General features: G+C 38.2%; 1 protein-coding gene across 2 annotated transcripts in view; it reads right to left on the bottom strand.

Moving 5' to 3' along the window:
* Positions 1-13,641, bottom strand: part of LOC133519702 (uncharacterized) — a 28,542-nt gene extending 14,901 nt beyond the window's left edge. The window contains exons 1-14 of one of the 2 annotated variants that reach the window (XM_061853758.1): positions 13,204-13,641; positions 12,199-13,097; positions 11,176-11,325; positions 10,680-10,789; positions 10,178-10,322; positions 9,451-9,583; positions 9,039-9,169; positions 7,307-7,510; positions 5,994-6,137; positions 5,164-5,343; positions 4,173-4,332; positions 3,448-3,582; positions 2,478-2,685; positions 498-663 (exon numbers count right to left, since the gene is read on the bottom strand). In XM_061853758.1, the coding sequence (XP_061709742.1) occupies positions 498-663; positions 2,478-2,685; positions 3,448-3,582; positions 4,173-4,332; positions 5,164-5,343; positions 5,994-6,137; positions 7,307-7,510; positions 9,039-9,169; positions 9,451-9,583; positions 10,178-10,322; positions 10,680-10,789; positions 11,176-11,325; positions 12,199-12,996 (2,664 nt within the window). In that variant the 5' untranslated portion in view covers positions 12,997-13,097; positions 13,204-13,641. The remainder of the gene's footprint in view (positions 1-497; positions 664-2,477; positions 2,686-3,447; positions 3,583-4,172; positions 4,333-5,163; positions 5,344-5,993; positions 6,138-7,306; positions 7,511-9,038; positions 9,170-9,450; positions 9,584-10,177; positions 10,323-10,679; positions 10,790-11,175; positions 11,326-12,198; positions 13,098-13,203) is intronic. The other variant, XM_061853757.1, reaches the window with a different exon arrangement.
* Positions 13,642-13,739: the final 98 nt, after the last annotated feature.

The following is a 13,739-nucleotide window of genomic DNA, read 5'->3' as shown; positions in this document are numbered from 1 at the left end:
CTGGTTGACGGTATTATTGCAACAGGGTAAGGGTATCTCAATAAGAGTGCACTTTTTCGTTTCAAAATAAAAACATGTATTTTTCAAGGAAGGTGTGATATTTATTTAGCATTATAAAGAAGACATGTTCCAATTATGCATGGAGTCAAATATACGGCAAATGACCCCCACAGCCATTATATCTCACTGATAACGCATTGGAACTTGGCTTTTGAGCTCAGGAATTGTTTCTGGTTTATTCACATAAACCCGAGATTTCCCAAAACCCCAAAGAAAGAAATTGCACGGCGTTAAATCGCATGATGCATTGGCCACTTAACATCTAGATTCCGTGAGATGATTCAGTCTGGAAGTTGTTGCAATAAATCGATTATTCCATGGGCACAATGCTTACACGTTCTTATTTTGTGTACGCTCCATTTTTATTAATTGGAACAATCATAGATAAAAACTGTCAAATTTGAGAGTTGTCACATACACGAAAAAATCACACGTACCTTGCAACAAATAGCGAACGCCTTCAAGGGGTTTGGCACAGACGTGGAACGAACGACCTCGTTCATGAAACGGTCGTACAGTTTCCTTTGCAACGGCGTCATGCGCACCAACAGGACGTATTCTTCCTTCTGAGGTAGTGTCGACTGGAGTACTGCGTGCGATCGCCTGAGGTAAAATACTACAATTAGTATGGATCAGGCCGAGACATTAATAATGTTATTCATTTTGACAAAAAAAAGTGAGTAAAGTGAAGTCGTTTTTCACAAGGCTGGCAATTCCTATTCCGACTGACTGGTTTGTCTCGAGTTTTAGTCAAAAGATGCGCGGAAATACCACCTAAAATCAGTACAGCCAATAATAACCAGTCAGACATAGGCAGACAATGTTGTACGAAGATCCATTGCCGGCGTGTCTCGCGAAGCGCCCGCACATGATGTTCGTATTCTATTATAAAGAACGTAATAATGATAGTTCCCTAAATATTTAACAAAACGATGATACTAAGAATAATAGCCGGCAGAGTATTTGAATTTCCCTAGGTAGTGGAAGCATTACTGCCTAATCCGACCTGGCTTCTTTCATCTTCAGGGCATTAAGTAGTTAAAAAGGGACAAATCATTGCACTTGAACGTTAATTTCATTTTTTTAAAGCCCTACCTCTTATTGCGTTGCCAATTCCAGTTACTTACACAAAAAAGAGTTTTAATATAGCCGTCTGTTTTCGTCTGTCACTTCGCTAGAAGTTACGGTGTCCAGTCTGTCAATTGTATTAAAGTACAGTAAAACCCGCTTAAGAAGATTCTGAAAGGGTCACGCCAAAATACATCTTGAAAATAAATTACGAAATTAAGTTGCGGAACCGTTGCGCGGGAAATCGTAATAAAAAGCGGCAAAGTGCGAGTCGGACTCGCGCATGAAGGGTTCCGTACCATTTGAGACGTATTAAAAAAAAATCTACTTGCTAGATCTTGTTCAACATTTTACCACTTTGGACACACATTTTACCACTTTGGAAGTGCCTCTCGCGCAAACTATTCAGTTAGAAAAAAATGATATTAGGAACCTAAATATCATTTTTGAAGACCTATCCATAGATAGCCCACACGTATGGGTTTGATGAAAATTATTTTTTTTTTAAATTTTATGACGTATTAAAAAAAAACTACTCACTATATCTCGTTCAAACCAATTTTCGGTGGAAGTTTGCATGGTAATGTATATCATATATTTTTTTTAGATTTTTCATTCTGTTATTTTAGAAGTTACAGGGGGGGGGACACACATTTTTTCACTTTAGAAGTGTCTCTCGCGCAAACTATTCAGTTTAGAAAAAAAATGATGTTAGGAACCTAAATATCATTTTTGAAGACCTATCCATAGATACCCCACACGTATGGGTTTGATGAAAAAAAAAATTTTTTTTTAATTTTTATGACGTTTTAAAAAAAAACTACTTACTAGATCTCGTTCGAACCAATTTTCGGTGGAAGTTTGCATGGCAATGTATATCATATATTTTTTTTCGATTTTCATTCTGTTATTTTAGAAGTTACGGGGGGGGGACACACTTTTTACCACTTTGGAAGTGTCTCTCGCGCAAACTATTCATTTTAGAAAAAAAATGATATTAGAAACCTCAATATCATTTTTGAAGACCTATCCATAGATACCCCACACGTATGGGTTTGATGAAAAAAGATTTTTTGAGTTTCAGTTCTAAGTATGGGGAACCCCCAAAATTTATTGTTTTTTTTCTATTTTTATGTGAACATCTTAATGCGGTTCATAGAATACATCCACTTACTAAGTTTGAACAGTATAGCTCTTATAGTTTCGGAAAAAAGTGGCTGTGACAGAATCGGACAGACAGACGGACATGACGAATCTATAAGGGTTCCGTTTTTTGCCATTTGGCTACGGAACCCTAAAAATGATAATTTTAAACGGGTTGTAGTATATTTCTGTCGTCTGTGGGTCACCTCTGCACGAAGCCGACGAGCAGCGAGTGGAGCACGTGTGCCCGGTAGCGCATGAGCCGGATGTCCTGCGGCGTGGAGTCGATGCACTGCCCGTTCTGGATGGGCCGCTCGAACATGTTGCAGAACTCCGTCTTGCTGCCGAGGTAGTTCGGCCGGACGAAGTCCACCATGCACCAGTATTCTAGTAGGTTGTTTTGGAGTGGGTAGCCTGTTGGGTATTCATTAAAATGTGTAATTACATAAGGTCAGGAATTTGAAGCCACACAGTAATTAAGCTCCATATTTAAATGGCAAAGCCGTTCCGGATGATTACGGCTGCTCGGGATAATAGGGAGTATTACTGAAATGTTCTGCCGCCAGAGTGCAGCACTAGCGCCTTTCGTAAACCTTAGAGTAACTTATACATACTGTGCCTTAAACTGTTTTTTGACAAGCTTTCACAGATAATAAAATATGACATTGATGCATTAAGGCGGTTTGTTTACAAAGGGCCTACCGGGAAACGTGAAAATCAAAATTTAGTTATCTGCCTCTACATCGCTCGAATATGCAAAGGTGATAGAGAGGTTATATAACGAAATTTCGATTTTCACGTTTCGCGGCAGACCCTCAGATTGTGATGGACTGTGGTAGTGGCGCCCCCTGCGCAGAGTTTCACGTAATATTCCCTATTGACGTTGACATTTTAATATGCAACATAACCGCCGTAAAGAAGCTCCAGCCACTCATCGAATATGTTGTTAGCCGTAATTGACATCTTTTAAATATAAATTGAAACAGTAGTCATAATACTGAAGAAGAAAATACAAAGGCTGAAGCCTACGCGAGGCTGGATTTAAACCAATACTGCTTCCCATAAAACTCGCCCATATGTAGCATTAAAAATCAGTTTGAACTTGTACTTTATTGCAATGAAATACAGTACATAATTTAATGGGATTTCTAATGTATCAGACAGTTGGTGTCTTACCTGTAAGAACGACTCTGCGTTTGGTCCTCATTTGCTTCAAGGCGTATGATATGTTTGAGTGAGAGTTCTTGATCCTGTGGCCCTCGTCGCAAATTACCAAGTCTGGTCCAGGTTTAACCAGTGCTTCATACATTTCTGAAAAATTACAATTTATTTCACACATACTAATCAATAAAATTATTGGTAGGTAGAGTGTACTCAATGTACAATGTGATAGTGGTATTTAAAAAGAAGTTGTGTATGTAGCCACTTACTAACTGCGTAAATTACTTTAATCGAGCCTATAGGCTCGCTCAATTATTTGGGTTATTGAGGTTGTTACAATTGCTCGATGCTTAGCGCTACGGCCACAGATAATATAATAATAATACTCCGCAGATGAGATGATCCCGAAAACTTCGAATGTTTTTCAATAGAAATATTTAGCATTTTTTTATTGTGTAGTGTGTGTATGCATATAGATAAATCTCTTTGGTATGAAGTTAATACCGCAGGTACCACCTGCCCTAAAAATAAAATAATTGTGACTAAAACTGCACACTAACCGTCCAACAGATTCTTGTCCTCATCAGTAGGAGCGTCCTCGTTCTTCTTCTCTTCCTTCTTCATCTCTTCCCTGATATTAGGCTCCAGCCTGCACGACGACTCACCGTGGTCCAGCTTAGAGTCGTTCGACAGCTTCGAGTGGAACGTATAGTCCGAGCCATAGAAAAGTGAAGACTTACCGTCCAACAGCTTCTTGTCCTCATCAGTAGGAGCGTCCTCATTCTTCTTCTCTTCCTTCTTCATCTCTTCCCTGATTTCGGCCTCGAGCTTGCACGTCGGCTCGCCGTCTTCCAGCTTAGAGTCGTCGGACAGCTTCGAGTGGAACGTAGCATCGGAGCCCTGAAGACAATGCCTATGTAATATTGCACGCTACAATGCTTCAACATGTACACCTTAGAGATAAAACTTAGAAGTCTTCTGATCGATAAAATATTGGTTTACCGAACAAATGTCAAAGTGTGAGTATTATTCCTTTGATGTTATGTTATAACATATATTATCAAGGAATTAGTTCAAGTAATGTCAATATTTTTATATTCACGTGACAGTGACGCGATTAAAAGTTATGTACAATTTTAGTGAATTGCTTTCCCATCGTATTTTCTCGATGTCAAGCTACTTCAGTCTCAGTACAAAAAGTAGCTGATTGAAGTAGCATAACAAATACGAACTTTTTAGAGAAAATACGATGGGAAATGCTTGTTCAATACATCTGTACAGCCCGTGGTTGTAAGCGTCACGGGATTCATCATTCGCCGCGAGCAGTATAGATTACAGTCACGGTTTGGACAAATATTAGAAATATTGCCTAACCTAACTTTTTACAGTTCGAACCTTGTAATTTCTATGACTATGTGCGTCTAATAATCTCCAAAACTGTACAGCTAATATTAATATATTAAATAGTCAATGTCATTTATCTCCCTTGACATTAAACAAAACATAGGTAAGTGCTAATTAAAAAAAAACATACCTTAGTATCCTCATTGAGCGTATCTGGTGTGTCCTTGTTTTTGTTTCGTTCTTCCCTCTCTGTCTCCTCGTCCTTGAGTTCAGCTTTCTTTTTCTTACGAGGCTTCTTGTCCTTCATGCTGAGCTGGCGGTACAGCTCGCAGCCAGTCATGAGGACGCCGCCAGTTGTTCAGCAAACCTTACATATAAGAACCATACCTGAGTATCCTCGTTGAGTGTGTCCGGTTTATCCTTGTTCCTCTCCCTCTCTTCCCTCTCTTTCTCCTCGGCCTTGAGCTCGGCTTTCTTTTTCTTACGAGGCTTTTTGTCCTTCTTCATGCTGAGCAGGCGGTACAGCTCGTAGCCAATCATGAGGACGCCGCCGACCGTTGTCCATTCCTAATATGAAACAAGCAAGGTTAATAAATTCGAAATTTAAGGTATAAACTCTAAATTATAACATCATGATGAGTACAAACCGGTCTAAGAATCATCCCCGATGTGTTACAAAATGGTTTACAGAAAACCGCAACTAAAGAAGTCTATCTGTTCTGGAAATATTGTGGAACATTGATTTGTAGGCAAAAATACAGAAACATTTAAACAGCCTCTCAACCTAAATGCATAAACCGTCTTCATTCCATCAGAAGTAAAATTACAAAACTCTTGTTGTGAGAAAAGTCGGGGGTAAAAAAAATTGTTTGGGCATCTGGTTCGACTTTTTAACAACTCAAACCACAAAAACGCTGAGGAACATTACGAATGAATCCATTTTTTTTAGTTATATTGCTTTGTGTTATTTGTTGACACAAATAATGTTATTTACATTAGACTTGATACTGTTTAGAGCAACCATTGATAAACCATTCACAAGACCTGGCACGAATGGAATGAATGAGTAAATGAAAATATCTGCGTTTATCGCATTAACCAATAAAATGGTGGCTCTTACTGTATAGATATCTCTAATTCAATGAATTTTTCGTTGATTTGATTCGAGAATCAACCTGTACGAATTGCAATAGCCAGAAGACTGTCGAGTGACCGACCTTGACGACTTTGGCGCGCATCTGCAGCGTCTTGTGGCTGTCGTTGAGCACGTAGATGGGGAAGCTGCGCGGCCGCACCTCGCCGTGCGCCGCCAGCGGGCTCGCCGCCGCGTCCAGCGGCAGCCACATGTTGAACTCCGCCACCTGACAACGCACGTTTGCTTTAATTATACTTTTCTCAAAAATGGACGACAACGTCGACTTTGCCGTTTAGAAAGTAGGTCGCGAAGTGCGTAGTTTATGGTGAATCAAAAATTAAAAAGTTAAAAACATTGCAGTCTCGATTTCAGAAAGATTCGAATTGGAATGTTCCATACAATAGTACATTGTGCAACGAGGGGGTAAGTGAAATTTTGGATACGAGGGTGGTCGTCCGCCATTTTGTAATTTCTTGGCAGGTGAGGCTTCGAAGGCACAGACCTATTCGGCATTCAGCCACGATTGAAAATTATGTAAAAATATTTTAAACGGCTGTTAAATTAATCAAACTAAATAATTTTAAACATAAACAAAAATATTAAATTATAAACGTCAGCATTTTAAAAGTAAAACTCATTTATACTACTTGGTTTGTATGAATAAGTGACATCATTTTTAAAAAAAAGCTATATTATATTATAGCTTGTTTTTTCACAATCCATAACTCCCGCGGGAACAAAATAGGACTTTGTCCTTCAGCACACCTGCATGAAATGAGATCTTGAAGATCAATCTTTACTCAACGACCGAATCAACCATGTCACTTATAAGAAACGGCATATAAAGCCCTTCAAAATATGACCTACCAAGACAGAAAAACTACTAATAGTTGTAAAATAATTATAAGTAATATGACTGGATTTACAATAGGATAAACAGGACAATTATTCGATCAATGTATTATTGTATTAAGTTGCTAAATTATATTGTGCATCTTGTAAGTGAAAATTATTTTTCATGAAAACAATGTTCACCTTATTTCTCGCCTGAAACACAGGGAATTCTAGTTCAGACAAATGTAAACCAACACTATTTTTAAGTCCACTTTAACGATAGAATACGTATTTTTAAATAAATTATATATTATTTTTATGTTTTTATGCATAGAGAATCATTAAACAGTAAAAATGCATCATGTACGCAGAGAGTAATATGTTCGCGATTTCTTCAAACAACATGGTGAAAAGTCTATGAAAGTAATTCAACTCAGCAAATAATAAGTACACAGAAGTAGGGCTCAGCAAGGTCATTTACAATGTTCACGTACGCAGATCATATTTCTGCATGAATGGGTACTATAAGAAAACGAGGGGTAATTATCTATTTTTTCTTACCCAATTTTGCAAAGTATTGATAGGCATGATACACAGCACGGTCTTGGAGCTGGTGTGCCTCAGGAATATGTCGCAGAAGCACACGATTTGCAGGGTCTTCCCGAGGCCCATGGAGTGTGCCAGGATACACCCGAAGCCGGTAGATGTTGAAAATCTTTCAACGGACTCAATTATGTTATCGAATAAGAATCTGACGCCACCGATCTGAAATTGAATTATCTATCATGATTTCGGAGTTTTTACACCATAGTTTTAGTATGCCTCAAAGTATTTGTGCCGGCTGTAGACACTCGTCGAGAGCCTCTCGCCGGGAGTCTCGGCAAAAACGACCTAGTCGAAGAGCGAGACGAAAAGAGAGCAGACGAGACAGGCAGTACACTACTCGTTCTCGGCCTGTCTCGGGGGCTCTCGATGAGTGTGTACACTGTACAGCCGGCATCACGTTTTATACAGGACCGCCAATTTTATTTCACTTGAGGTTTAACTTCAAGAGAGAGTGAGAGAGAGTCTATTCTAACGCTGAACTAAGTAGGCCTAATTTTAAATGTAAAAGGCTATATAAGTAAATATTCTTTATTGTGCACCAAACAGTTAAAAATACCCAGAAAATGAAAGACAGGTACAATCAACGTCAGGCAGTCTTATCGTTAAAAAGCGATCTCCTACTTTTCCTTCGGATAGCAGGAAACTAAGAACTATAAACTTTATAGTACATATCTACAACTAAACTTTGTAGTACTTATGTACAACTAAACTATAACTGGAAACTAGGACCTACAGTAATGGCAAAATAAAAAATAACGAGCCAATTTGATTGACGTTGTGACTTGTGGTGTTACAAGTTGGTTAAAACTCAAGTCCTTTGAGTCCTCTGCTTTAAGGCTCGACTCAGTTTTTCAGACTCTAGTCATTAAGTCGAAACTTGAGTCCTTATCGAAACCTAGCTCTTTTGTAGAGACTTGAGCCCTTAAAAAGAGAATTCTCAAATTCTGTAGAAAAGTTTTCTTAAAGGCATTATCTACACATTGAATTCATGGGTTATGCAGAAATAATTTTAAAAAATCAATTTTCCTTTCTGTGACTCGTAGATAAAACCTATAAATTTTTTGACGAAGTCTTTATTCTAAGACTCGATTCCTTTTAAGTTGCACTTACAAAACTCAATAAGTTTTGTGGCAAAAATTTCATTTTTGGTACAAGCTTTTATCGCCGACTGTACTTTTTTTTCCACAGGCAACTAATGCTCACCGAGACAATTCTAAAAACCCCAAACACAATTAGGTTGCGTTGTTTTATCACAGAGTTCCTATGGCTACCTCCTGTCTCCATCATCAGATCGGCTTGATGGTACCATAATATTGCATTGTCACCCAACTTACATATGTATGCAAATTCTCAGCTTTATCGGAAACCGGGAAGTGGGTCAAATTTTACTTGCAAGATTTGTCCCATACATACTAACAGGGCAAGTTAAATAAAAGCTTGTAATAAAGGACTCGACTCGGGACTCGTAATAACGAATAGAGTTCTTCAACTTTCGACTTAAAAGACTCGAGTTCTTATTCTTACCAACTCTAGCGACAAATCAAGGCCATCGGCCCGCTGTATGCACGGCATCCATGTGGACGACTTGGATTTGACTTTTCATCTCCGTGATTTGCCCTCTAGTGCATTATGGCTATATGTATCTCTAGCATCTTCCCTACAATTATTCCATTATAAAAAAACGTACCTGATGAGGTTTAATAACCCGTGCTATCTGAGGGGCTAAAAAGATGTCTTCTTCGTTTTCGGGATGTCCAAGATTAATTAGTACTCGGCCTTGTTCGTCTGGTGTGTTGTAAGCGTCATTTACGTGGAGACCTGGAAAATTACGATTTCTTTAGTAAGTCTAGCCATGAACAGTCTTCATCAGATATATCAAACCGGCCAAGGTGCTTAAAAATGTCTGAGCGTGCACTTTAACTTCTAGATAATAGGAGCTTTGTTAAGATATTTGTGAACACCTTGGCCGCTCCAATATATCTGATGGCGACTGTACACGTGACAAGTGATATTGATACTACATGCAGGCAGGGCAACATGTGCCTCCGAATTTATCAGCCAAACTGGTCGCGCACTATACAATGTTGAAAAATATTTACCAGAATTATGAGGATCTTCCTCAACCTCTGGGCTCTTCGGAGCCTCTGAGTCGGACAGCATTATGCAATCATCTGAATCGGATCCCGACGACGACGACTCCTCGCCACTGCTGCTGTCCACGATCTCGACCACCTGCAACATAAGGTAGAAGTTTATTTAAAAATTCACTGCCAGCGACCCGCTAGGCGGGTTCTCTGTTCGCAGGCGCTTATCGTTACATACGGTTTTTCCCATGTTATCGGCTACACTTGTAGCGCGTAGCTCACGCTGGCACTGAATGTGTTAAACCGAAATCTGAATCCTCCCGATTTGGGGCAATTTCTGGCCAGTCATTATCGTCTCGCCATTTTTTATTGGGTCTAGCATTCTGCCGCTAAACAATATTTCTAATAATTTATACTTATTAGTTGAATTATCCCACACAATATTTCTGATGGTTGGTGGAATATTTGTAATTATGCTAAAAGGGCTCAAAAGGGTCTTAGTTTTTGTTTAGATATATTAGGTAACAAATTTGTATGAGTCCATAGTTACTCGAAATAAATGTTTTTCATTCAATTACCGTCGCCCATGGACTCCCACAACACCAGAGAGGTTGTAAAGTGAAATTGTAAATCCATTTGACTTGTATAAAAACTCTTATTATTAAGTTTTTTTTTAAGAGTTACCCCATCAAAGGATTTTTTTTTTCTTGTTGTGACATGAGAATATATCTAAAGAACTTACCTCCTTCTTATCAGTCTTTTGATCGGGTTTCATGGCGCCAGACGTCGTTGGTTTCGGGATCTTTGTCACCTCCACCTGACCTGACTTCATTGTGGTCTTCTTCATCTCTCCAGACGGCAGCTTCACCAATACTGTATTTGGTAGGCTGTAAAAATAATATGTCAGTGAACCAAAAAATTGGTTGGTTTATATTAAATAAGTCGCTGGCAGCAGTTTCAGAAAGAAGTGCAGTTCTTCAACAATTCTATATTATCAAATGTAACTTCAGACATTCACTTCAATACAACATTGTATTAAGGTGCGTCCAGATCTGGCAAATGCGAGGCAAGTGCGCACACATATCTGCTTTAGATTGCAGGCCTGATAAGCGTAGCTCATGTAAGGCACGCGCGTAATCTACAGAAAACATACTTAGATCTGGAGTCTGGACACACCTTGAAAGCACCAAGTAGTAAAAATATTAAGCTAAATTCAGATAAAAATATGTTTAGGAATAACATACTTGAGTTTATGTCCAGGCCCTTTCTTCAGTAGGGATGAGCCTCCTTGTAATAGTGATAACGTTTTTTGGTGTATTTTGTTCTGCCGATTTATCGCTATTTGTCTTTGTACCTAAAAAAATATTTCATATATGATTCAAGTGTGTAATGGGAATGTGGATTGCAATATTCAACACCGAATAGACGCTGCTTGCAGGCAGGCAATTTAAACAACTGATAGTTGCCTGTATCTGAGTGATCTTCACTTAAAATGTATTCCTTGCGCTGGTTAAGTATTTGTCTAGTCTGTTCTTAAACTGATTGACATTCATGATGCTGAGACCACATCTTCTGGTAGTTTGTTCCACGCTTTGACCACTCTGTTGCTGAGAAAATGTCTGAGAAAATTTCTATTGTTGCAAATTTAACTAGATCTCTCAACTTTGACCTTTGGTTCACCTTGTTCTGACTGTATCCTACACTGATCCAACCTATTACATTATATATTGTGATAATTACCTCTCTGATGATCCTCTGCTGCTCCTGGACTCTCGCCAGACGCTCTGACTCCTGCCGCTGCGCAGCCAAGGTAGATGCATCTAGGTTCTTCTCGTCCATCACATCTCGGATGTTTCGTCTCATGTTGATTGCATTGGTGTTTTGTTTTTTCTAAAAATAAGTTTGTTTTAATTAATTAAATACAATGATAAGTAGCTATTGATTTTATTAATAGTAGTAGTATAACTCTTTATTGTATAAAAATATTAACAAAACAGGAAAAAACACTCAATAAAAATTTGTTATATATTAAACCATATAGATAGACCATAATTATGTCTTGATGTTTACATGTTACATACCTTTAACCCAGGCCATGCATCAAAATCATCACTAAATCGGTAAGATGCATAATCTTTATGCCTACCTTCAATTATAAGGCCCTTGCATACTATCTATAATGATAAATTAAGTGAAAAAGTATAACCTGACTATGGTTCATCTATATAGATTAGAGTTGGACCCTGCTCGAGTTTACCTGCCAAGTGCCATGTCAAGTCAGTGCAAGTCAAGCCTATCCTACTAGGGCTATAAAAACAACTTAATTACCTTACAAAGTAAAGAATAGTAAGTAAAGTATTATGTGTAAAGTATTGTTTGCCCGAAAAGGGTAAAACAGTAACAAAAAAAGTACCTAGTTATACTTCTTGTACCTACACAGTTTCAAAATAAATATTTCTGATTCTGATTCTGAAAGTTACTAAGGGCAGGCCCGGGTAGCCATAGTGGGCTAAAAGTCTGACCACTCCTATTACAGCACATAAATTGAGCAGAATTCTGTTATGTAAATTACAAACAGTAGGGGGTAAAACTTAACTCCAACATTTCAAATTGTAAAAAACAGCTTTTTTTTTATTTTTAACGCATTTTCTACAAAATTATGTGTGCTGATGGTAAAGGGCAGTGTTAGCTGTTCTGCCAAAGCCATATCAACAATTACAAGAGGTTACCTTAGTATTTGTAGAATATACAAGTAATACTCACATCTTCATCAGTCTCTGGCTTCTTTTCTTCCTCACTCTGTTTTTCTTCTTCATCTTCCTTCTTTATTGGCTTAACGCTAATCTCCCCCATTTCTTTCAACTTTTCCGTAATGTCAAAATCTTGACTGTTCTCCTCATTTTTCATGTCTAATAATTCATCTGCTTTTTCTGGACACAACTCACTCTCTTCTACTTCTGAAATCTCCACATTTCTAGTTAAATCTAAGTCACCATCACTAATAATATCACTTATAGATAATGTTTTTTTCTCTTCAGGTAACTCCGCTTCGGCAGGCACAAGCTCTGGCTCTGGACTGGCAGGTTTAGGCGGCTTTTCAACACTCTTTTTACTTTGTACAAAATCACCAGTCTCTGGATCTATGTAACTTTCGTCATCTTGGTTCAACTCTTCAACAGCAGTTGGATTAACCACAAACTCCTCCTCTGACAAACCATCACTGTCAGATTTACTGTCCTCACTTGAATAATCACTTAACTCTAATATATTGTTACCAACAAGACTTCTTATAGCTACACCAGTGTCTTTTTTGAGTTTTTTCGTGAAATCGTGAAATTGTTTGACTGCTTCTAGTTTTCGTTTGTTGCTCATAGGCCGCGGGCGCGGGTTGGAGCGCCGCCGGCCGCGCATTGCTGCTGCCTGAGCAAAATGCGCCCGCTGGATCCTGGCTATAGTGTCATCGTCATCGTCGCTGTCCCAAGTGTCCTCATCAGAACCCTCTTCGTCGCGACCTTTTCCTTTTCTCTTGTTGCCAGAACTGCTGCCGCTCACGTCACTCATGGTTTTCTCGTTCACGCTTCAAAATCCAAATGTCTTTCGTTCATGTCCCGCGACGCAAGTGGAAATTTCGCATTCAAAAGGCCATTCTCATACAAGGTATCCTAAAACAAATTACATATAAAATTAACTGAATTTTATATTTAAAAACATTGACATCGTTATTTATTATATATTATAAACAAACATAAAACTCTTTGAGATCCTTACGTTCTTTGTAGTTATTTCACGGTTTAGATAAATCGTATAAATAGGAGGTGAAATAAGCCGGATAACACCCTATAATATTCACCTTAAGCAATTCCTCAATTCGGAAAACATTACATTATATTGTTATTTAATTGTTAATTATCACTACAAAATAATATCTGCAATTAAATTTTAGGGAAGCCATTACTTCCGCAGTAAATAGCCTATTCGACAAGCGTGTGTTTACAAAAATTGTCAGAAGATGTCACAAGAAAAGCTATCAGATGACTCTTGAGTGACAATAGTTCTTAAGGTGTGTAATTGCATGTCATTTGATAGAATTGTGCATAAGACTTTAACCTTGTCATAAATAACTTGGGATACAAAACACATCCTTGTTGACTTACATCAATACGGTGTAAGTTACGGAAGCAATTTTTTTTAGACAATGGCAACATTATTGATTTTATTTAGTGTTGTCATTCGAAAACCATAGACTCGTTGCTTATACTTTTCTAAATCTACGAGTAGAAATTTTTTAAGAGACGTTACAAACT

The sequence above is a fragment of the Cydia pomonella genome, chromosome 7 (genome assembly GCF_033807575.1).
Source record: "Cydia pomonella isolate Wapato2018A chromosome 7, ilCydPomo1, whole genome shotgun sequence".
Taxonomy (NCBI): domain Eukaryota; kingdom Metazoa; phylum Arthropoda; class Insecta; order Lepidoptera; family Tortricidae; genus Cydia; species Cydia pomonella.
The sequence above is the reverse complement of the archived record's forward strand: the minus strand, read 5'-3'. Positions and strand labels throughout refer to the sequence as shown.